This window comes from Heterocephalus glaber, unplaced genomic scaffold (assembly GCF_053883595.1).
Source record: "Heterocephalus glaber isolate CG9 unplaced genomic scaffold, H.glaber_assembly_v1.0 deba00001571, whole genome shotgun sequence".
NCBI classification, from domain to species: domain Eukaryota; kingdom Metazoa; phylum Chordata; class Mammalia; order Rodentia; family Bathyergidae; genus Heterocephalus; species Heterocephalus glaber.
This window is the reverse complement of record NW_028258356.1, coordinates 3,309,196-3,334,906: the sequence shown is the minus strand read 5'-3', so window position 1 is coordinate 3,334,906 and position 25,711 is coordinate 3,309,196. Positions and strand designations below refer to the sequence as shown.

The 25,711-nt window shown below is 33.9% G+C and overlaps 1 protein-coding gene across 2 annotated transcripts in view; it reads left to right on the top strand.

The window, feature by feature from the left end:
* Nucleotides 1–25,711, top strand: part of Zfc3h1 (zinc finger C3H1-type containing) — a 55,621-nt gene that overhangs the window by 2,588 nt on the left and 27,322 nt on the right. The window contains exons 2-10 of one of the 2 annotated variants that reach the window (XM_004845034.4): nt 2,904–3,323; nt 9,781–9,842; nt 18,351–18,549; nt 18,795–19,018; nt 20,454–20,577; nt 22,122–22,219; nt 23,563–23,772; nt 23,972–24,136; nt 24,963–25,100. In XM_004845034.4, the coding sequence (XP_004845091.1) occupies nt 2,904–3,323; nt 9,781–9,842; nt 18,351–18,549; nt 18,795–19,018; nt 20,454–20,577; nt 22,122–22,219; nt 23,563–23,772; nt 23,972–24,136; nt 24,963–25,100 (1,640 nt within the window). The remainder of the gene's footprint in view (nt 1–2,903; nt 3,324–9,780; nt 9,843–18,350; nt 18,550–18,794; nt 19,019–20,453; nt 20,578–22,121; nt 22,220–23,562; nt 23,773–23,971; nt 24,137–24,962; nt 25,101–25,711) is intronic. The other variant, XM_087192428.1, reaches the window with a different exon arrangement.

Genomic DNA, 25,711 nt, shown 5'->3' with positions numbered 1-25,711 from the left:
TACATAGTGAGACCCTGTCTCAAAAAACTGAAACAATAATAATAGTAATATAACTTGTTAGAAACACTCTATCTTGCTGTTTTTCTTTTTACAGATGCTGCCCTTTAAGAAAAAGATGCTTGTTTAGATCCTCTGCTCATGGTTTTCCTTGTGAAGTATCAATAATCCATCCTGGAAGTGATGTTTTAGTAAGAATTTGAAAAGAAAAACGTAATTCTCAGCCACTTTTGTACAATGTGAGCAAACAATTTATAGTGTAAACTTTATCCAAATTCCTTTAATATCAGTATTACATAAATTTAATTTATATTACCACTATGATAATAAAATGTATTTGTTTATAAATATTGTATAAAAAAGTGAGAGCAATTTATAATGAGATATTTTGAATACAACTTTTTTTGGTCCTAATTTCTTTTTCTGTTATAGTTGTAATATCCTAGTTTCAGCTTTGAAGAAATAGAATAAATCATTCTATTGTAGCTCTATATTGTTTGCTTTAAATTTTTCAAGATGTTAGACATTGTCAGTTTTATTTTAGCTTAAGTCGCCCTTCGATGACTACTGTTTTAAACTTTGAAATAAGATGAGAAATAACATAATTAAGCCATTGTCATCAATTAAAAAAAATTCATTCCATTTTCAGTTACAGCTGAAAAGGTTGAATAGCACTTTTGAAATTTATTTTTTAAAATTTATTTATTTATTTGTTTTTGGTACTAGGGATCAAACTTCGAGGCAGGTGGCGGAACCACTGAGCTAAATCCTCAGCCCTAGCATTTTTGTTTTAACCAGGTTTTAAAATTTGGTTTTTAAAAGCAGTTCTTTTTTAAAAGTTAAATTAGAAATTGCATCTTAAGCTTCAAGTTACAGCTACTGTGTGCTGGCTTTATTCTAGCTATCTGTATAATTAAGTTTAAGAGATTTCTTGTAGTCCTGAAGGAGATTAGTGACTATCATAACTCAATTGCTTCTCCTAATTTTCCTGTTTGTAATTATTTCACTTTTTGCTAGTATATTTAATCTTTCCTTTGCATATTTTCCCAAGGTCTTTAGTCTTTATTCACTTTTTAATTGTTGTAGTTGTGCATTTAGATGGCTTCAGGGCAAAGCCAAATGTAAATGTAGATAATTGTGGTATTTGTTTTGTTTGTTTGATTTTTGAGACAGTCTCACTATTAGTTCAGGCTGGTCTTGAACTCACTATGTAGCCCTGGCTGGCCTCTAACTCACAGCAATCCTCCTGCCTCAGCCTTCCAAGATAGTTGCAACATTTATGTATAAGAGTGCATAAGAAAGGAGAGGGAGAATAAATAATTGTGGATTCATCAGGGAGATTATTTGAGGTGAAGATGAAGAATGGAGAAACCTAGATACAAAGCTGTACCCAAATTGTGATTACCAGGGAAAAGGTAAGATTGGAAAGTTTAACACAGATCAGATCATAAGACACCCATTGAGCATTTTGGACTCTGTCCTACTGAGATTTAGACAAGGAGAGTTACCTGATTAGATTTGTATTCTAGAAGGATTACTCTTGTCAGTAGTGTGGGGTGTGGCTTGTGGAGGATAAGCAATACAAAATACTGTATCCTACCAGTCTAATTTCTCTCCTGTGGTAGGTAAAACTATGGGAGTACTTTGCTGTAAATCAAAAGCAGGAGTCTTAAGAAGAGCTTACTAGAGAGCACAGTTATTTCAGGAATTAGAAAAGAAGTCATGAATTTAAAAAAGGTAGAGAAAAAAGGGGATAGTGGGAGTTATGGAGAACAGTGGTATCGAGGGTCAAATGCTACAGAGAGGTCAGGTAAAATAAGGTTTGTAAACATTAGTGGACACTCAGTTTGAGCAGTTGCTGGTGAATTAACAAGACAGAAGCCCGCTTTCATTTGGTTATAGAGTGAATAGATCAGAATAGTATTGAGGAACTAGTATTTCAAGAAATTTGGCTCAAGAGACTAGAATCGAGATTTTTCTAAAACAGTTTTGCTGTCTAAAATATTTTCAGTTATGCATTACAGCTTTATTAATTTCTCAAATACTTGGTGGTGATTCTCATTCTTGTATTGATTATTGGGGAATTTAAAGATTTTAGCTGGCTGCCTGTCCTGTAGATTGTTAAACAGGGAAAAAAAATCATTTGTGGAACCATAATGTAACATTCTAACCAGTAGAAAATGATCTGTAAACAATTTGTTTTAACACCATGCAAGTACTGACTAGAAAAATGAGGTGTAACAATTTTCATGTATATGGATGAATTCAAATGAATTTAGGAAATACATTTTGAGTACTATTTAAAGATTTTTATAATATAACTTAGTTGTGCATATGTTGAATGTTAATATACTTGACCTCTGAGCTTGTTATTACGTAATAGATTTTTTTTAAGAAAATGTCTCTAATTGGTAAGTTGGTCTAATCAGTGTTTATTTTCTTATTTTTTTAAAAATTTGAGACATGAGAAGAATTTAATGAGAAGAAACATTTCCTCATTATCTGAAGTATAGATAATCCACATCTGTGACAAACCACTGTTTTTCCCCTTTTCCTTCAGAAAAGAATCTTTAACATCAGGTTGTTACGAGATTTCCTGGTACTTACAAAAAATATGCTATCTATAACCTAACTAGGTGGACTATCTGTGGCTACTACTGGTAATTACTGAAACCAATGATTTTATAAGTGGACTATTTTATGAATATTTGTTGAATTGAAATGTGGGCACATAATCAAAGTGGGCATTAAAAGGACATATACTAAATGGAATATAGTAATTTAAAAATACCAGTTCATGTTTCTTGAAAAATTTAAAAGAAAAAAAATTCATTTATATCGGTTTTTTTTTTTTTCAATTTAACTCAAAAAGTTTTCAAAACTAGTTTCCTTAATACGCCCTTCAGCCAAAAGTTTTGGAAGATCTCCATCAAGAAAACAGAATTATTCATCAAAAAGTGAAAACTGTGGGGAAGAAACTTTTGAAGATTTACTTTTAAAATATAAGCAAATACAGTTGGAACTAGAATGTATCAATAAGGATGAAAAACTAGCTTTGAGTAGCAAAGAAGAAAATGTGCAGGAAGACTCTAATAAAACATTGAACTTTGAGGACCAAACAAGCACTGATAATGTCAGTATTACAAAAGACTCAAGTAAAGAAGTAGCTCCTGAAGAGAAAACACAGGTTAAAACTTTTCAGGCATTTGAATTAAAACCACTCAGGCAAAAATTGACTTTACCAGGAGATAAGAACAGGTTGAAAAAAGGTAAAGATGGAACGAAACAGCTTTCCCTGAAATCCGAAGCTACTGAATCAAGTGAAGGTAATTGAATTAGTAGTTAAGACTTCAAAGGAGTAACTAGTTGTTTTGAAAGTGCACTTTATTGAAATGACTCTAAATATCTGTAAATTGTTTCATACTTTCTTCGTGGATGTTTATATTATTTAATAATGGCAACTTTTGTTTCCTATAAATCTTTATTTCTTTTTTGGTCTGACATGTTGACCAGGACTTACAGTGTTGAACAGAAGTGATAATAGCAGGCATCTTTGTTTCATGATTTAGAATTCTTTTAGCATTTATCTTTTAACATACGTAAGTTTTCTGTAGGTTTGTAAGAAGTTTTTTTGAATAAAGGAAGGGCTTTGTCCTATTTTAGTTGAGATTTTCATCGTAAGTGGATGTTGAAGTTTATCATGTCTTTTTTTCTTCATTTTTCATATGACCATTTATCTCCTTTATTAGTGTAATAAATTACATTAATTTTGCAGTGTTTAAAGCACCCTTTTATGCTGAATTAAGTATGTTTAAATCACGCATTTAATAAGAAATATATTCATATTAAGATGGAATGTATATCCAGTAAAATTTACTCTTTTTTGAGGAATAGTTTCAAATTTTGACAAATGTAGACAGCTGGATAATTAATAATATCTCTAGCCAGTACTATTAAGGTATGGAATAGTTCCATTTAGGACTCCTAACACATTCACATTCCTCATTTCACTTTGTAGTTAATGGCTCCCTCCTCAAACCTTAGCCAACCGGTTAACTACTGATCTACCTTGTAGTTTTGCCTTTCCTAGAATATCACATGAATGGTATCACACAGTATATTGCTTTTTAATTCTAGCTTTTTTTTTCACTTCGAGTATATTTGAAATCATCTATGTAGTTTTGTATATTGATAGTTCATACTTTTTTATTACTGTGTTCCTTAGAATGACTCTGCTATAGTTTATTCACTTCCCAGTTGAGGATTCCTTGATTTTTCCACTTTTTGCTATTAAAAATAAAGGTTTGCTAATGTTTTGTTTAGAATTTTTAAGTCTGTGTTCATAATTGGTAACTGCCTCCCCTTTTTTTTTCTTGCCAGTTTATAGTATAATGTTATGATACTCATTTCTGGGATACTTGGTAGATTTTTGCTGGTAAAAGTATCCAAGCTTGATTTGATGGAGGAGTTTTGAAAATTTTTCTTTTAGTTTTTGTTGTGCTGGAGGTAAAACCTATGGCCTCAAGGATGCCAGTCTAGTGCATTACCTAACAGCTCCAGCCCTCTGGAGTATTTTAAGCTGAGTGTAGTTTCTATTTTGTTTCTGTTTGTAAACTATATTTTTCTAACTGTGTCCATTTCTTGTAAGTTGTAAAAGTTACAATTATTCTTAAGAATTCTTAACCTTTTTATTATCTATAGGATTTATAAATTTTATCTCCTTGTTTTGTCCCCTTTTAATTTCCCCAGAAATAAGGCCATAGTTTTTACATCAGCCTCTTTCCTGTTAAGTCATAAAATTTCTACTTCAGCTGTATCTAAATTGGGCTATATAATTTTTTTTTCATTCATTTCGAGTATTTTCTAATTTTTGTTTTTCTTTGATGTGTGTGCTATTTGGAAGTGTTTCTTTCAAACATACAAGTTTTCTAGCAGTGTTTTTTTGTTATTGATGTGCAAATCAGTAATACTGGCAGAGAATGACATCTGTATGATAGCTAATCTTTTGAAATAACTTGTAGAGACTTGCTTTGTTGTCTAGTGTGTGATTGATTTTTTTTTTTTGGTACCGGGAATTGAACTCAGGACCTTGCACTTGCGAAGCAGGCGGCGGCACCACTGTGTGTGATTGATTTTTATAAATGTTCTGTTTGTGTATTTGAAAGGACTATGTAGATTATTTCATCAATCTTTTTATGTTGTTCATATCTTTTTTTTCCTCCAGTACTGGGGATTGACCCAGGGCCTCCACACTGAGCTATCTTTCCAGCCCTTTTTCTACATTTTTGAGACAGGGTCTTGTATTTTGAGATAGACTAGGCTCAAACTTGGTGATCCTCATGCCTCAGCCTCTCTGTGCTAGGATTATAGGCATATGCCAACATACCTGGTTTATGATGGTAGATATTTGCTCTGGGATCACTTTATATGTAAAGTTTTGAGGGCCACCCATGTGATGTAAATTTGCTTGCAAATCCGAGTAATGACAATTTTTGATTACACATTATCATGGAAATAGTTTTTCCCCTGTGCAAAGAAGTTAGAGGTTTGAATTTATAGACAGGCAGTTTTGAAAAGCATAATCTAGAAAGATTGAAAAGCCATACAAATAATCATAATAGAGTAGAATGAGAGTTATGTGTGAAAGCCTGTAGTGTTAAGAGAAAAGGATCAAATATCCTCACATGGATTTGGAAAGTTTTCGTAGAGATGGAAGTGTTTCATATGCATCCTGAAAATGAGTCTTTTCCACATAGGAAGTTGAAAAGAACCAAATGAAGAGACAGGTGTAGAGGACTTTTTAAGAGTACTGAGATTGATAAAATGCATATGTGGTTTCTATGGTATTTTTTTTTTTTTTAGGACAAAGTAGATATAAGTTTATAGGAGGTTAGAGCTGAATTGGGACACCCTTGAAATTCTTGTTAAGAAATTTGAATTTTATTTTTAACATTGGGTGGGTTGTCAGATATCTTTAAATATGAGAATAATGTGATGTGTGTTTTAGATAAAATAACTGGCATTAGTGTGTAAAAGGGATTGGAGCAAAGCTAAAACTTGAGTTGAGTAACTATACACGTGTTTGTGCCTACGTCACTTCCACTCCCCATCCCTCAGATTCTAACACATTTCTACTTTTTTTTTGAAGCAAAACATTTATTAGTGCATTTAAGATATACATTATGGTAACATTCATCATACAGAATTTGTACCTGTATATGATGTATCTTGCTGCTTCCCCCACTCACTGTTCTATATACAAAAGCTTTGTTTCCATTTTTCCTTCTATTTTCACTTTTTTCTTATTCCTTGATTTCTTCCTCCCTCCTCTCTTGTTCCCCTTCCCATTTAAACACTTTCTTTCCATTTCCCAACATCCATTATACATCTCAGTTTCTCACAGCAGAGAAACAGTGCGATATTTAAACATGTGTGTCCGGTTTATATCACTTAAGAGTATGGTCTCAAGGTCCATCCATTTAGCTATACGTGTCTGAAGCTCATCTTTATGGCAGAGTAGTACTCCATTGTATAAAAAACCTTATCTTCTTTATCCAATCGTCAGTTGATGGGCATTTGGGCTGTTTCCAAGATTTAGCTATTATGAAAAAAGAAGATTCAGCTCTTAGGAACTTTGCTGCTATAAACATGGGTGTGCATATATCACTGTGGTATGTTGCTTTTAATTCTTTTGGGAAAATACCAAAGAACAGGTATAGCTGGGTCTCATGGAACCTCCAGTTTTAGTTTTTTCACAAATCTCTGCACTAATTTCCACAGTGCTTGACCAGTCTACACTCCTACCAACAGTGGAGAAGGGTTCCTTTTTCCCCACATTTTGCTATGCAAAAGCTTTTTAATAAGATGAGATCCGAGTTGTTGATCTTTGTGATAGTGTCTGTGCAATTGGGGTTTTGTTCATAAAGTCTTAGCCTATACCAGTGTCTTCAACAGTTCTACCTATTTCTGTCTTCCAGCAGATTTAATATTTCTGTTTTAATATTTAGATCTTTGATCCATTTCAATTTTAGTTTAGTGCATGGTGAAAGATATGGGTCTAGTTTCAATCTTTGCCAAGTGGAAAGCTAGTTTTTCCAGCACCATTTATTAAAGAGTTTAACTTACTGGTTAGTCCTTGCATTTTTATTTTTTCAACAGTTTTTATACCTTCATAGTTTTTGAGGCATATTGCTCAAATTTTATCCCTGTTTCTCTAAGAGTTCTTGGAGGTGATTGCAATCATCTTTTCACTTCCTCACCATAACCTTGTTATTCAGTTCTCTTTTCCCTTCATTTTTTCCACTCTGAGGAAGTGATGGCTCTCTTCTTGTCCATGACTGCTTTGTTTTATTACATTACCGACTTTAACTTCTCCCACTTTCTTTTGGACCTTGCTCTCTTTCTTGATTATTTTACTTTAGTTTTAACCACTTTTTTCTTCAGGGATTCTAATTTTAAACGTAGTGTTTGACATTTTCATGTAAAAATTTGAATGCCTCTTTTTCATGCATTCTTCCTTAACTTCTGTCAGGTGTTTCTCCTATTTTTCAGTGAGATTTCTGGAAAGGCTGGTCTGTACCTATTCATTTTCCATTCCCTCATTAACCCAATATAGTCTACTTTTCTGTCCCCGTAGCAAAACCAAAACTTTACATGGCAAGGTTATGTAGGACCTAATTGCCAAATTCAATGGATGCTTTTCACTTCTTCCATTCGTTCACAAATTAGTCTAGCATTTTGTTCCAGGCTTTTGGAAGTCCATTAGTGAACAAAACAGATAATCATTTATGCCCTCATAGGCTTACTTTTATTTATTTATTTATTTATTTATTTATTTATTTATTTTTGTTTTAGAGGCAGGGTCTCACTATATTGCACAGGTTGGTCTGGAACTTCTGGGCTCAAGTGATTCTTTTTTCTCAACCTTCAGCACATCTGGGATTACAAGTCTGTTCACTGTTCCCCAAATAGTCACTTATGCCTTCATAGGCTTGCATTTTAGAAGGGAAGACAATAAGTATGATGCATAATTTAACTCTTAGAGAAGTACAGCAGGATGAGTAGGAAGAGTAGGATGGGAGGAGAGGCAACAAGTTGAATCACTAGTAGGTTGATCAGGATAGCCCTCAATTTGAATGTGAGATTTGAACAGACTTTGAAGTCAGTATTAGGATAGCCAAATGAATACCTGAAAGAAGAGGTTTCTAGCCAGAGAACACTGATTTTCAAAGTATGGCCCCCTCGGCTGGGGATTTAGCTCAGTGGTTCCGCCACCTGCCTCACAAGCGCAAGGACCAGAGTTCGATCCCCAGTACCAAAAAAAAAAGAAGTCATTGCAAAGTATGGTCCCCTGGTGCCAGATATAACTGACAGAAATAAAAATTTTCATGTCTTTCCCCAGATTTACTGGATTGTATGCTCTGGGAATGGGTCTCATCAATCTATATTTATTCTTCTGTTGATTTCTGGTACATGTTCAGTTTTAGGAATCATTGAACTAGCCTAATGACCCTATGTAGAAGGATGCCTGGCATATTTGGAACGTAACAGAAAGGCCTGTATTACGAAAGAAAAATCCGGGCTATGAATAGTGGGAGGAAGGAGATTGGAAATGGTAGGTGGGGGTCCCATCATATAGAGAAGTGATGGTGAACTTTTTAGAGCTTTCAGTGATAGCAAACAGCCCACTATTTCACTGCTTTCAGTAATAGCAAACAGCATTCGTGCCATAGGTTCATCACCAATACAGACCCTTGTAACAAGTTTGGTTTTTTAATTCTGAGTGAAATGGCTTGCTCTTACAGGATCTTGAGCAAAAGATGAACTTTTTTTTTTGTATTTTGAAAAGATTACTTTGGTTGCAATGTTAAGAACATTTTATAAGGTGTAGACATCTCAACTATATTTGATATTTTTCTTACAAGCTTCTGATTTTCCTTTTCTTTCTTTCCGTGAATTACTTTTCCTGTGTAATTTCTGAATTTTTCATGTCCTGGAGTATTTTCATTGTCTTTTTTTTTTCCTTGAAATTTTTTGGTTTTTTTGAGACAACATCTCACTTGCTGTGCAGTTCAGGCTGGCCTTGAACTCGCTATATAGCCCAGAGTGGCCTCTTACTCACAGGGATCCATCTTAAAAGATTTTTCACTTTTTAAATTCATCTGTTTTAACAAAAATAGTAGCCAAATACTGCTGTAAATATACTATATTTTGACTTTTGAAGCTACTGTAGATTAGATAATATGTAAAGTTTGATAGACTACTTAAGAAATATGGGGCCAAGCCTAAAATTCTGGGGAAATATGGATGAATATAATTTTGTTAACTTACACTACCTCTCCTGGTGTTTTCCTAAGTAAATAGAAAATTGATTCTATAATGCATAAATCCAATATGTTGAATTCATTTCGGCTTTAGAGGACTAAATTAACCATAATATTCTGTCAAATAGGTTGTTTGATAATGAAGTTTTGCTTTTTATCTACTCCATAAATTTTGTTTTTATTTGAAATGATTATTTTTAGTTCAAAGGCCATTTTATTGTAGTTTTAAATACTTGAATAATTTTGCCTTGTAAGTTTCAGAATGATGCTGATAAAAGAAAACTTGGTTACATTTTTATTCTCTTTAATGGCATTCTTTTCTTTTGGATAAAAGGTTGAGAAAATGAGACCCTCTAATGATAACCATTTAAAATAATCATCACTAAATATATAGCATTATTTTATTTTAGATTGAATTGTGGGTATTAGAGTATTCAGAAGTTGCTATTTTGTTTTGAAGGATTAGAAGATGAACAAAATTTAACAAGAAGAATTAGTACCTCAGATATTCTATCTGAAAAGGTAAGATACTGCTCTTTGAGATTGGCTAACTCTGTGAGACTGATTTTTGCACTGCTTTAGCCTGCTTTTTGTTACTGCAATGATTATATTGGTTATAAGCCTTTAGATAAATTCTGGAGAGCTAGCTGGAGAGCTATCTTGGAGTCTTTCTCCACTGGATTCTGAATATTATGTTACATTGAAGTGTTATACATATCTATAAATAATCTTTGTTGTATGTTTTTTGAAACTTTTTAATATTATTTTATTGGTACATTGTAGGTATACAATATAGTGACATTCATCATTGGAAATTTGCACCTTTACATAATCTCTTGGTTCTTATATTTCCCCTTTCCCCTGCCCTCCCTTCAACCCCTCCATCCCTACCTATTTACATAGACTTTGTTTCCATTTTTTAATTTTCTCATATTAATTGCATTCCCTTCTTTTCTTTCTCCTACCCCTCCCACTTCCCCTTCCCCTTCCCCTTTGCCCTTTTTCTTCTTATTTCACAATATCTGTTATACCTTTTAGTCCTTATTTACACTTTCAGTTTCTCACACTGAGAAACTATTTGGTATTTACACATGTGTGTCCTATTTATTTCACTTAAGAGTATGGCCTCAATGTGCATCCATTTAGCTATAAACGACTAATTTCTTATTTTTTATGGCTGAGTAGTACTCTATTTTATAAAAAACCCCAGATTTTCTGTATCCAGTCTCCAGTTGATGGGCAATTGGGTTGCTTCCAAGTTTTAGCTATTACAAACTGTGCTGCTAACATGGGTGCACATATATCACTGTGGTATGATTCTTTTTTAATTCTTTGTGGAAGATCCCCAGCAGAGGAATAGCTGGGTCAAATGGGACTTCCAGTCCTAGTTCTTAGAGGTAGCTCCATACTGATTTCCACAGTGGTTGCACCAGTGTACACTCCCACCAGCAGTGGAACAGGGTTCCTCTTTCCCCACAGCCCCACCAACATTTATTATTGGTTGATTTCATGATAGCAGCCATTCTTTCTGGAGTGAGGTGGAATCTCAGTTTTCTTTTCATTTGCAACTCTCAAATGACCAGTGATGTTGAACATTTTTTCATGTTTGCTATTTCTACTTCTTTGAGGAATGTTTGTTCATTTCAGATGCCCATTTTTGGACTGGGTCATTATATTTGGGAGGTCTGTTTTTTTAAGTTCTGTGTAGATTCGAGATAGTAGACCTTTGAGGAACAGCAGGTGAAGATTTTTTTCCACATTGTGGGTTGTCTCTTCACACTGCTGGTGGTTTCTCTTGCTGTGCAGAAGCTTTTTAATAAGAAGAGATCCCACTTGTTGATTGTGGTAGTTCAAGGGCAACTGAGGATTTGTTCATAAAATCTTTTCCTTCCCCAATGTCTTCAAGAGTTCTACCTAACGTTTGTTCCAGCCGATTCAGCGTTTCTATTTTAATATTTAGAACTTTAATCGATTTTGATTTTAGTTTACTGCATGGTGAGAGATATAGGTGTAGTTTTAATCTTTGACAATTTGAAACCCAAGTTTCCCAGCACCATTTATGAAAGAAGCTGTCTTTCCTCCAGTGAGGGTGTTTGGCTCCTTTATCGAAGATGAGATGGCTGTGTGTGTCTAGTGTTGTTTCGGGATCTTCTAATCTGTTCCACTGGTCTTCAGGTCTGTTTCTTTGCCAGTACCATGCTGTTTTTATCACAGTAGCTTTGTAAGATAGTTTTGAGTTGCGGGGTTGTAATACCCCTTGCCGTGTCTCTGTTTCCTAGAACTGCTTTTGCTAGTCTAGGCCTCTTCTTGTTCCAAATGAATTTTTGGATTGTTTTATCAAGGTCCGTGAAGTATGCTGCTGATATTTCAATTAGGATTACATTGAATCTATATAGCAGTTTTGGAAGTATGCCCATTTTCACTATGGTGATCCTTCCTACCCAGGAGCAGGGAATGTCTTTCCATTTTCTGATATCATCATCAATCTCTTTTTTCGGAGTGCTATAGTTTTCAGACAAGAGGTCTTTGATTTCTTTTGTTAGGTAGATTCCTAGGTATTTCAGTTTTTTAGATGCTATTGTGAAAGGAATTATTTGCCCTATTTCTGTCTCAGTGAGTCTGTTGTTCTTGTAGAGGAAAGCAATTGATTTTTGTGTGTTGACCTTGTATCCAGCTACTCTACTGAATTGGTTATTAAGTCTAGAAGACTTTTGGTGGCGTTCTTGGGATAATCTACATAGACTATCATGTCATCTGCAGATAATGACAATTTGACTTCTTCATTTCCTGTCTTTATTCCTTTCTCTTGTCTAATTGCCGTGGCTAATGTTTCCAAAACTATACTGAACAAGAGTGGTGATAGTGGACATCCTTGTCTTGTTCCTGATTTTAGTGTGAAGGATTTCAGTTTTTGACCATTTAGTATGATACTGGCTGTTGGTTTTTCATAGATATCATTTATCAGATTGAGGTAGAAACCATCTATTCCTTTTTTTGAAGAGCTTTTATCATAAATGTGTGTTGGATTTTGTTGAATGCTTTTTCTGCATCTATTGAGATGATCATATGGTTGTTGTCCTTGGCTCTATTGATATAGTGTATTACATTCATTGATTTCCGTATGTTGAACTATCCCTGCATCCCTGGGATGAATCCCACTTGATCAAGGTGTATGTATGATCTTCTTGATGATCTTCTGCTTTCTGTTTGCCATTATCTTACTAAGGATTTTTGCATCTATGTTCATTAGTGAGACTGGCCTATAGTTCTCTCTTTTGGTTTGGTCTTTCTCTGCTTTGGGAATCAAGGTGAAGCTTGGTTGCAGGAATGAATTTGGGAGTATTGCTTCCCTTTCAATTTCATTGAAGAGTTTAAACAGTAGTGGCAGTAGTTTCTCTCTAAATGTCTTGTAGAATTCAGCAGTGAAGCCATCAGGATGCAGGCTTTTCTTAGTTGGTAAGTTTTTAATTATGTTTTCAATTTCATTGATTGATATTGGGTTGTTTAGAATTTTTAGGTGGCCTTTGTTCAACTTTGGTAATTCATATGTGTCTAGGAATTTGTCCATATATTCTGTGTTTTCCATCCTATTGGCATATGGGTTCTTGAAGTAGGTATTGATGATCCTCTGGATTTCTGCTGGGTCTGTTGTAATTTCACCCTTTTCATTCCTAATTTCATGGATTTGGGCCTTTTCTTTCCTTTTTCTCATAAGGTTGGTTAAGAGTTTGTCAATTTTGTTTATTCTTGTGAAGAACCGACTCTTGGGTTCATTGATTTTTTTGTATCATTCTCTAAGTCTCCATTGCGTTGATTTCTGCCCTGATATTTATAATTTCCTCCCTTCTATGAGCTTTGGGTTTGTCCTGCTCTTCTTCTTCTAGACGCTTGAGGTTCATCATCAGGTTGTTTAATTGGGCTTGCTCTGTTTTCCTAATATGCGTATTCACTGCTATGAATTTCCCTCGTTGGACTGCTTTCATTGTGTCCCATAGATTCTGGTATGTTGTATTGTCATTGTCATTTAATTGAAGGAACTGTCTGATTTCTTCTTTAATTTCCTCTGTGATTCATTGGTTTTTCAGCAGTGAGTTGTTCAGTTTCCATGTGTTTATGAAATTTTTGTGCTTTCTTTTGCTATTGATCTCCAATTTCATCACACTGTGGTCTGATAAAATACAGGTGATAACATCAGTTCCTTTGCACTTACTTAAACATGTTCTATGAGCGAGTATGTGGTCTACTTGGTAGAATGACCTGTGTGCACCTGAAAAGAATGTGTATTCTGATTTTGTGGGGTGGAACACTCTATAAACATCCGTTAAGTTCATTTGTTCAAGCATTTGATTGAGTTCTAATTTCATTACTTATTTTTTGTCTAGTTGATTTATCTATTTGTGACAGTGGGGTATTGAGGTCCCCCACTATTATTAGTGCATATATGACTTTTCACGTCCATTAGTATTTGTTTTATATAGTTGGGCACACTAGTGTTTGGTGCATATATATTTATGATTGTCATCTCTTCCTGTGGGATTGTTCCCTTTACGAGGATGTAGTGTCCTTCTTTGTCTCTCTTAATCAGTGTTGGTTTGAAATCCACTTGACCTGCAAAGAAGATAGCTACTCCTGCTTCTTTTCAGGTTCCCGTCGCATGGAATATTGTTTTCCACCCTTTAACTTTCAGTCTACGAGTTTCTTTTTGAATGAAGTGTGTTCTTGTATGCACCATATTGTTGTATCTTGCTTCTTGACCCATTCTGCCAGTCTTTTTCTTTTGATTGATGAGTTGAGACCATTAACATTGACGGTTACAACTGACACATATTGACTTGTCTTTGCCATGACTTTTTTTTTTGTTGGATTCTCCCCCTTTACATTTAATTTCTTGTCGTGCCCAATGAGTTCATTCATCTGTGCTTCCTGGGGTTGTGATCCTCATTGTCTTTTCCTAGGATATTGTCTAAAATTTTTTGGACTGCTGGTTTGGTATTCATGAAGTTCCTAAGGTGCTCTTTATCATGAAAGTATCTTATTTCTCCATCAATTTTGAAAGATAGTTTTGCAGGATACATCAGTCTGGGTTAGAGGCTGTTTTCCTATAGGGCTTGGAATACCTCACTCCAATCTCTTCTTGCCTTGAGGGTTTGCGTTGAGAAGTCTGCTGTCATTCTGATGGGCTTTCCTTTGTATGTAATTTGTTTCTTTTCTCTACCTGCTTGTAGAACCTTTGTTCTTCTGTTGGCCTTCTGGAATCTTAACTATTATATGTCTATTTGTAGATTTTTTTTTGATCTATTTTTTGTAGATTTTTTTGATATAGGGGAGTCCTATATGCCTCGCTTATCTGTATGTCAAGTTCTTTTCCCCTCCTTGGGAAGTTTTCTGCCATCACTTCTGTGAACAGTTTTTTTATGTCATCTGAACTCTCTCCTGTTTCTTCTTTGACTCCAGTCAGTCTTATGTTTTTCTTCTTTGCATCGTCTAGCAGCTGCTGGATTGATTTCTCATGGTCCCTTGCAATTTTGAAGCAATTTTTCTTTTCCTGTTCATTAATTGCAATCTTACCTTCTATATCTGAAATTCTGTCCTCACATTGGCTCATTCTGCTGTTTAGACTTTCAGTGGAGTTTGTAATCTCCTGGAAATCTGTTTGCATCTGCTTTATGGATTCCATTTGTTTCCTATGTTGGAATTCCATCATATTCCTCAGCTCTTCTCTAGATTTATTAATCATGTCTTGCACTACCCACCCAATCTCTGCTGTTATATGAGAAATTGTTTCTGATTTCATTTTTTCCAGATCTTCTTTTGTTGCCAGTTCAGGGAGTCCAGGTGGTTGAGTATCAGTGTTCCATGTCATTTCCCTTTGGGATTGCTGTAGGTGATCTGGAAGTCTGGTTTTGAGACTTGTTTATGTGTCTTCTTTTGATGGCGGTGGTATGCTGTTGGCGCCCACATAGCTCACCTCCTCTGCACTGGGAGCGATGGTAAGGTGGCCCGGAAGCCCCTTCCTCTGAGCTGGGAGTGTTGGTATGGCAGCCCTGAATCCCCTTCCTGTGCGCTGGGAGCGGTGGTACTCTGGCCCGAAAGCCCCTACCCCTGCGTTGCAAGTGGTGATTCAGCTGGTTTTTGAAACTTTTAATACTAATCCAGAGATTTTCTTTTCTGATTTTTTTTTTTTTTATGGATTATTCTTTGTGAGAAAACTTGGGAAATAGACCTTGACCTGATTTCAATTTGTAATTCCTCTTATTAGCTAAATGAGCATTAAGCTTTTGCTTGTCTTTATGTTGTTTCCCCAAAATAAGTTTAATGTTGTGAATTCCCTGGGTTGTTGCAAAGCTTCAACCGAATAAAGTGCAGAAGCATCAAAAACTGTTTAATCTGTAAAATGCCCCTCAATCACTCAAGCCTTTTCTTTGTTGGATTAGAAATCCAAAATATCTACAGTTTCTTGTCTTAAAATTTCAGTTTGTAAATTAAAATTATTTAAAGAGCCTAGGAGTTTTAGGAAAGATAGTCCTGATTTAAGAATGATAGGACAGACACGCAGATGTTTGGATAGATATGCATACAGATACATACACAAAAGCAGGTTTTTAGTATCCTTACAATAACCCTACGAAGTTGACTTTATATATGTCATATAGATGAAGTAGGATTCAATTGGGTAGATTAAATGACTTGCTTAAAGTTACATAGGAATTAGGTACCAGTGTAATAATTGAATGACGTTCTTTGACTATTGATTCAATACTCTTGTTCAGATAGCTATTTCAGGTAGCATATAGTTGTTTGACAGAGTTAAGATTTGTCATTTAAACACTGTAGTGTAGTTGCAAAATCTCAGTGGAATATTGTTGATAATTTTTTTGAGTGCTTTCTACTAGAATTTTCTACAATAATGGAGATTTTCTGTAGCTGTACTCTCTGATATGGTAGTTGTGAGCCACATGTGGGTATTAAAAACTTGAACTGTGATTGGTGTTAAAGTAGGTACAAATTTTTAAATTTAATTTTAGTTAAGTTTCAATAGCCACATGTGGCTCACTGTTAGCACATTGGATAACACAGCTGTAGAATTTCAGTACCAAGCAACACAATTCGGTATGTTGAAGTGATTTAGAGTTGAGAAGAATCATGATAATTTTAAAATGTGTTACTTACTTACATTTCTCTATAGTGGAAAGGGTAACTGTATTCTGGTTTGGTTAACTGAAGTACTAAAGGATGTGATGGTAATTCAATTAGGTATGGTAATAAATTTTAAGGTGAAGCCATAAGGTAGGACTTACTGTTTTCTTTATGCTTAGTAATAACAAAAATGTAATTGGATTTTTTAGAAAAATATATAATTGCAGTTCACCAATAAAAAGTTGTAAGTGAGCCTTAACATTTTGCAATGTTAGATTTTGAGTCTTTTCACTCCTACTGTAACTTTAAAGGGCCCTTCTAACTTCCCACCTCCCTTCTCAAATCCATACTTTCCAATTAAAAACCTCTTGTTTCAGATAGCCCGGCATTTTCAGTTATATTTTAGCTAAAATGTGGAGAATAGATTAATTTTTTAAAATTATCTCTAAAAAGAGGAAGAAGAGGGAATGAATCAGTGAATACCAAGCTGCAGTTAGGAATAAAATGTTCTAGTGTTCTGTTGCATAGTAGGGCAACTCCAGTTATGGAGTGTATGTTTCAAAAAGCCTGAAGGATTTTCAATGGTTTTATTATAAGGAAATTATAGGTGTTTGAGGAGATATGTTTAGCTTTGGTTTAAACAGTGTATACATGTATCAAAGCATGCCAAGGTACCCCATTTATCTTTTTATATATTTAAAAAATTAATTTTAAAAAGTTGGAAAGAAAAAATTAAGGAGTTATTTCAGTTGGAAAGAGTTCCCAAACATATGCTATTAATGTTTCTTCCTTTTTTAGTTTCCCTGAAGAAGCGTAAAGGGTTCAAAATATTTAAAATATCCAGATAAATGTCTAGCTTTACAACAAAATACTCAAATGTAAGCAAGTCTCTACAGATTTTTTCCTTCAACACTAAAGCATTTTTAAATTTTTTATTTTATTAATACATGTTTGCAATTTATGCAGTTTACAGTCATCGTGGGGAGTGGATACATGTACATACTACAGCTTGTTTCTCTTTTATTTTAATCCTCTTCTCCTTCCCTCCCCCACACTCCCTCCTCCTTCAATTTCTCTATCCTATTTTTCATTCTTGTTGATATTATTGATCTTAGCTCATATTATGGCATATGACATTTTCATTAATTGAGGTTATTAGGTTCCTTTACATGGCATATCTTTATTCAACTTAATTCTTCTTCCCCTCCTCCTCACCCTTCATGCTTTTTCTCTTGGACCATATCCCTAATGCAAGAGATCCATCTCCTTGTCCCCTTCTCTCCATCCTGTGTTATTTGTTTGTAGTTTGCTTCACTCAAAAGAGAGATACCATAAGGTATTTAAACTTGTGTGTCTGGATTATTTCATTCAACATTGTAACACTGTTTTAAAGAATTAAAGAATATATTTTAAAAGGCTTGCAAATTGGAATCTTTATCTGTGTTCTCTCTTACTTGGGAGTAATGAATTACTTGATTATGGAACCATTTCATTGTTCACTTCCTACCTGTTATGGGTCCTTGATTTCTTCTTGCTTTTGTTGCCATCAATTAAAATCAGTTTCAAATTTGGGTAGCCCTGTTAAATGTTGTTTAACTTGTATAAGTTTCATTTTTTTGCATTCTGTTCTGTCATTGGTACTCTTCTCTTCCAATTCTGTACATTTACATCTATACACATATCCCTCACTCAGTGATCTACTGTGTTTATATTATAGGAATTAAATTACAGGCTTGAGTTATAGAAAGTAAATTAGTGCTTTATTTCATCCATATTTGCCTTTTAAATATTTGCCTCGAAACTAACTTTAAATTCTAATAAAAGATTGGATTTGGTAAAATGTTTAAGGTTGAAGAATAGAATTTAAAATTTTTACTTTTTTTTTAATTAAAGAAACTTGGAGAAGATGAAGAGGAACTCTCTGAATTACAGCTTCGTCTTTTGGCTCTTCAGTCAGCCAGTAAAAAATGGCAACAAAAAGAACAGCAGGTGATGAAAGAAAGCAAAGAAAAGTTGACTAAGACAAAGACTGTACAGCAGAAAGTTAAAACCAGTACAAAAACACATTCGGCCAAGAAAGTTAGCACTACAGGTGATTATTTCTATTAATTATTTTAATTCATGTGTCATAGTTGAAAGATCTTAATTCAGAAAGTTTTGAGTCTGAGGAATTAGTGTCCTGAAATGGGGAACAGTCCTATATAAAGAGAATTTAAGAGGTGCAACTGTATACATGAGTCAGTGATAGTGAAAATAATTTTTGGAGCTCTTATCTTTTAGGTCTTATAAAATTTTAACTGTAACAGATACCAGTGTTTCTGTATTTTTCATTTAAAGCTAAGCAAGCATTGAGGAAGCAACAGACAAAGGCATGGAAGAAACTACAGCAACAAAAAGAACAGGAAAGACAGAAAGAAGAGGACCAGCGGAAACAAGCTGAAGAAGAAGAGAGAAGAAAAAGGGAAGAAGAAATCAGAAAAATTCGAGATCTCTCAAATCAAGAAGAGCAGTACAATCGATTCATGAAGTTGGTTGGTGGAAAGAGGAGGTCAAGAAGTAAAGTAAGAAATGCAAAATGTAAAATCAAAGCATTATTAAAATTTAAGTGTCTTTGTAGTCTTATAGATTGAATTAGCTAAGAAAAATTTATAAATATTTTATATTTGATAGAGCTTATATAAGTAACTATTGGGAGAAAAAATAAGGTATAATTAAGAATGAATGTTTTATGTGTACAGATACTATAAGAAGTTAAAATTTTGGTTAGCAAAGACTGAGTGTTTTGGCCATTTTCCATTTAGAAAAAAATTAGAATTACTAAATTATGGTAAGGGCTTACTCTTAAAGTAGCTGTTTCTTAAGTACAAGGACAGAGTTTCATTAGTTTTTCATGATTTAATATTGAAGAATGAGAAATGTGCTATGATAGGGACTATTTTAAATAATATTAAGTCATCCTGTAGTAATTTAGTATTTAGTCATCAAGTATTTGTTGAACATTATTATGTATGTCATTGATTATGACAGTCATTGTGTTTTTTGGGTGGTGTCAGAAAGTAAACTGGAGATTTAATATTGACCTAGTGCTATTAGTGACAGTGTTTTCGGAATTTTGAGCTTCACCTATACTAATGTGAATGTGCTAATGAAAATTAGAGGAATAGTAAAGAGTAACAGTTCTTTATTTGGAGGGTGTCAAGAGTTAGGTTTGTTTAAGTGAGGAATATTGTAAATATTCAATTTGGAACTTTTAAAAGCACTTTGAAGCTGAGCATGGTGTCGCATGTGTATAATCCCAGCGCTTGGGAGGCTAAAGCAGGAGTATTGTTGAGAGTTTGAGGCCAGCCTGGGCTATACACAGTGAGACCCTGTCTCAGAAGACAAAACAAAGAAAGCACTTTGATAGACTATTTTTCTAAGTATTGCATTATTTGTGCATTATTCTTTTATCTCCATCTGGATAGGTTTTGCTAGTTTTCAGTTTGTTATAAACTATTTCTTTAAGTGAAACATAAGAAATAAAATAACACAGTGTTACACAAACATATGGACCCAGAGTTTAAAATCTTCAGATATTATTATTTTATTCATAAAGTGTTTGGGGATTGTCTCTTGGGAAACATTCTCATATAATCTTGGTGACAAAACTAGTGTTTATTTCTGTAGTTATTACAGAAGCCCTAAGTATTGAAGAGCTTGGTGTAATCTTATTTTATAGAGAAATAGCCAATTTTTTAGTGGCCCAGCTAACAATGGAGGATTTCATCTGTATAGATAGTACTTGCTAGATTCATTTTCTGTCTGATGCTGCATTTATAAAATGTCCACCACAGTGTACCTGTCATAAATTGATTTTCCAAAATCTGGTATAATAGGTCTAACTGAATAATTGTGATATTGTTCCTTAGAAAATAATTATCAGTTCTTTTATAATTTGTAGCCTAAGGCAGAAAATGCTTTGATTCAGCACTAAGATAAAATCTATTGTATATTTAGTCTTCAGATCCTGACCTGAGGCGATCCTTAGACAAGCAGCCTGCTGATAGTGGAGGAGGAATTTATCAATATGATAACTATGAAGAAGTTGCTATGGATACAGATAGTGAAACCAGTTCTCCAGGTATGAGCCAAAACTGGAAACATTTATATATTCACAATTATTACAGAATGGTCATTAAAACTGGGAAAGAAATTCGTAATGAAGTGAGATTTGCTGATGAATTTTATAACCATAGACATTTGGTGTTATAAATACTTAGGGGGCAAACCTGAAATGTATACTAACCTTTACTTCCAAATGTTTTTTCCTAGATAGCCTTTAAATAAAAAAGCGTTGTTTAAACTTTGTGAACTGTTTGATCTAAAAAGTGAAGATTGTGGGAATGATGAAAACGTTGCTCTTTGAAACAACTCTGTGGTCTTTTTATAGCCAGGTTTCTTTCTGCTTTAATAAAATAAAAGAAATAAAAATCTATTTCGCCTTTAGGCTTTGTTCCTCTTTCCAGTGGTAGTGCTTCTACTGTCAGGGCTGTGCTTTATTCAGTTGTGTGACCTAGAATCTCTTCTCTTTGGTAGCCAGAGACTTGGCTTTTTTTTTTTTTTGGAACCTGAAATTGAACTCAGGACCTTGTGCTTGCAAGGCTGGCGGCAGCACCACTGAGCTAAATCCTTGGGAAACTTGGCTTTTGATGATTTTCACAGGTGATTGGCTGTGGGAGACTTGTTCTCAGTAATTTAAAACATAGGTCTGAGGCACATAATAGGATACAGTTGGCATTCCAGGAACTGGAGTATTTGGAAGATTGCATAATCAGTACTTTCTTCTCTGTGGTCATTTTCTAAAACCAAATCAAAACTAAAATCCTGTTTTTGTGTGTCTAGACTAGAAAAAAGCAAAGTGCATATGATTTGGGCAATGTTTACCAAAAGTGCTTATTTTCAGATTGTTGTTTTAGACTGATGCTTGATAATCTTATGTTTTTATTTCATGATTTAAATCTGGTTAGTCATCAGTTTTCTTATTTTCAGGTTCTTGAGATGATTCATTGCAATTCCCAAGTATTGACAATATTATTAATGCTCTGCTTTTAAAATAATTTTGTAAAAATTTATAAAGAAAATTATTCTCAACTTTCTCAGATTTTAATTTTTTACCATATTAACCACAGACACTTAATTTTTAAGAAGTAATCTTAAGATCAGTGTTTATTCAGGTCAACACTGTCTAAGGCATGTGGATTATGTCTGTATTAACTTTTAAGACAACTGGGATACAGAAGAAATGTTAGATTAATTTAAAATATTAAAAAATTAGTATTTTCTTGGTTAAATATCTAGTTCCTTTTGCATTCTACATAGAGTACATTGTCTACATCTTCACTTTGCTTTGCTCCCTATGAAGGGAAAAATGAGATCACTGTATCACTGTTTTAAATAGGAAGAGGACTCATGGAGATTGCAAAGTTTGATCAGAGATTGCTGAAATTCTAATTTGCACTCTATATGGAAGTGTATTTCTTCAAACAAATTGTACATTTATTGTGTTCTAGTTGAAATGTTTCTATTTTAGTATATGTGCTTTGCTGAGGTGAGCACGAAGTTTCTATTATTAAACGCTTATCTAAAGTTTTTTTTCATTTTTTTGTTTTGTTTTTGTTTTTATAGCACCTTCACCAATGCAACCACCATTCTTTTCTGAATGCTCATTGGGATATTTTTCTTCAGCACCATCTATTTCTTTGCCTCCACCTCCCCAGGTTTCTGTAAGTCAGACTTGGTAATGATGCCTAAGAAATTGTGTTACATTGTCTTTTCTAATTTGTTTCGAAAAACTGGCAATTAATGCATGGTTAGGTTTGGAGTGCTTTAAAAATCAAAATTGCTTACTAATGTTAACAGGTAGAAATATATAAAATTAAGTTGATTGTGTAAGCTTGGTCAAGCTATCTGTTCAGTGGAATTTTTCATAGCTAATTTTTAATTTCATATTCACTTTCTCTGAGTACCTCGTATGTTTCCTGTTTTCTTCTTGCTTTGCAGCTGGTAGCTACTCAGAATTTGCTCCAAGCCAAAATAAAAATTACCTACTGTTTTGGCCCATCTTTTTTGGGAAAATTGAGATTTGAGGCAACGGGATACTTCAAAAAATCTCTCCACTCTCTTGTGTTGATAAACGCAGATATTTTTAAGTTGAAAACCCAGCCCTCCCGAGAAAGTCATTGCCTATGGAAGTTATTTTCTTTTTCCCTCTCTTAGAAGAACTGTCAATCCCATTTAAACACACACACACACACTCTCTCTCTCAAAAAAGAAAAACAGAAAGTGGAGAATCACAAAGTAAAAGTTCTGAAGTTATTTCTAAATTAAGAATCTATTCTTATAGGTAAGAGGGATCCTTTCCATTTCACATTTGCTAGGTAAGATACCTGGTGTCTTATGGTTAAGAGGAATATTAGAACAGAGAGTGAAAGAGAAAATGTTTTTTCTTTCCTTGAAACTTTTGGGGGGGATTGAGAAATGAGTTAAATGCCCGGAGAGATACTGGGTCTTTGAAGCAAAAACATTTGTGTAAAACTGGTTTCCTTTATAGGTAATGTCCAAAATGCCATTCTGTATGTATTTAGAGTTAGTACGTTTTTGACATTAAGGTACTTGGGATTATTCTCAGAATTGTTTTGGTTCCCAGTTTTAATTTTCAGTTTTTTAGTTTACATTTTTTATTTAAATATGTGATTTTTGTGTTAGTGTTTTTACTTATTTTCATGTAAGAATAATATTCCTATGTGACATTTCATATAGGCATTGTGATTCCAGTATTTCCTAAAATGTTTAATGGAGATTAGAATGTGAACAGAGAAGTTTGTATTATTAGTTTATAATTATAATTAGTTTATAAATGTTTCAAAAAATTTTTTAGAATGCAAAAGCATTACTTTCTCATGATGGTTGAATTCTGGGCTTGTTTTGAGATGTACAATATACTTAGTTCACTATACTTTCAGCTAAAATAATAACCTAAAGTTTACTTTTTAATTTAATATTGCTTTAGAGATAAATATTTGGAGTTGATAACATTTATATTTTAATTATGTCTTTTTAAAAATAGTCTTTGCCACCTTTGAGCCAGCCTTATGTGGAAGGCTTGTGTGTTTCTCTTGAACCTCTACCTCCTCTGCCACCTTTGCCGCCTCTCCCACCTGAGGATCCAGAGCAGCCTCCAAAACCACCTTTTGCAGATGAGGAAGAGGAGGAAGAAATGCTGCTTCGAGAAGAACTACTTAAGTCTCTAGCAAATAAAAGAGCTTTTAAAACCGAGGTAATTTAGGTGCCTGAACCTCTAGGTGGTGCTCTTAAGCTTAATTTTAGTATAATCCTACTTTTTTCCCCCCTAGTTATTAGGGGCTTAGTGGGCCTTCGACCAAAGTACAGATGATTGTAAGAGTAATTTGCTTAAAGTTTTTAAAGGTAACAGAAATTTCTTTTCATGTGGAGTGTTTTATATCTGTCTTATTTAGGAAACATCCAGTAATAGTGACCCACCTTCACCTCCAGTTCTGAACAATTCACAGCCTGTGCCAAGAAGCAATCTATCAATAGTCAGTATTAATACAGTATCTCAACCCAGGATACAGAATCCAAAGTTTCATAGAGGACCTCGTCTTCCACGAACTGTGATCTCGGTAAAAACAAAGGCAAAATTTACAAATATATTTATATATGAATACAAATCTTAAGTTTACTATTGAAATTAGAGCAGCATCTTTACTTGAAAACTGGTAGAGTTTGGTGATAATGTTTGGGAAAGTTTTCTAATCAGAGTGGTATACTTTCCTTGGCTATTTCCTCAACTTTTTTTCTACAGAATTGATCCGTTGACATTTTTCCTAGAGTCAGTTTTAACAAGTTGTATATTTTTATTTCTCTCATTTTAAAAATACTTTATTCCTATTTTTCAACTAATTAATATGCAATAATGGAAGAATTTATAATCTTTATTAAGGAGACTGAAATGACAGTTTCTTTTACCTCATTTCCTAATGTTTTTAAAGCAGCGTAAATGTAGCAAAGTAAAATTGAAATCTTCCTTCTGTTATGTACTGCAACTTTAGCTGTTTACTTTCTGTGTAACCAAAAGACCAGTTGGATTAATATTATGTAGAATTATTAATATAATTTTTACTGATGTTAAGAGTTACATTAAGTGGCATGATTCTTTATAGGAAGATAAAATACTGAGGAAGATGATCATAGTAATGTCTAAGACTTTAAGAATATAGACTTTTATATTGTAGGCATAAAACCAGTAATGGTAGACTAGGATAGAATTAATTATGTAATATAACCAGAATGAGATCTAGACTGTCCTGTTGAACTTCATTATTTTTGTATATAAAATTCAAAGAAGTTAAATGATGTGTCCAAGGTCACACATCCATTTGTTGTAGAGCAAAGAAAAGACTAGCCATACTTTTGTTATCAAGGGTAACGAATATATTGCTTTTGTAGCTTCCAAAGCATAAGTCAGTGGTTGTAACACTAAATGATTCAGATGATAGTGAATCTGATGGAGAGGCTTCCAAGTCAACAAACAGTGTTTTTGGTGGATTAGAGTCCATGATTAAAGAAGCAAGGCGAACTGCTGAGGTAAGTGCCACAGTGAAAGGTGAACAAGGTCATCTGTTGAAAATCATTAGTTTATTTTTTCCTGAATGTTAGACCTTAAAGATTTAATACAAGGATTTGTGAAAAAAAAATTGTGCTATTAGCACTTCATATAATGAGCTGTGTGTAAATTTAGATTTTTTAAAAATTAAGAATCCCCTTGAGACATGCACACACACACACACGCACACGCACACGCACACGCACACACACACACATACCCCCCTCTTGCCATATGATACCATGTGTTGCCTTGAGATTCTGCTAGCAGTGAGGCAATCTGCCCCGAAGTGACACAGCCAGTGAGGTCACTTGTTAGAGCCTGTGCTCTGTTGTTTGGACTTTTAGCCTCCCAAACTATGTAAATAAACCCCCCTTTTTTTTAATTTAAAAAAAAAATTCCTCTTTCTGTTTCTAATTAACTAGTCCTTTTTCAAAATAATAAAATTGAATGAATAATTGTCCCATATACTAAGGAAACTTGTTTTGGAATTTTATTGTGTTAGCATAACACTTCTATTAAAGTGTATTATCTAAGTACAATTTCAATCATTTTTTTCTTTTGTAACAGTTGTTTAGATAATAATTTAGTT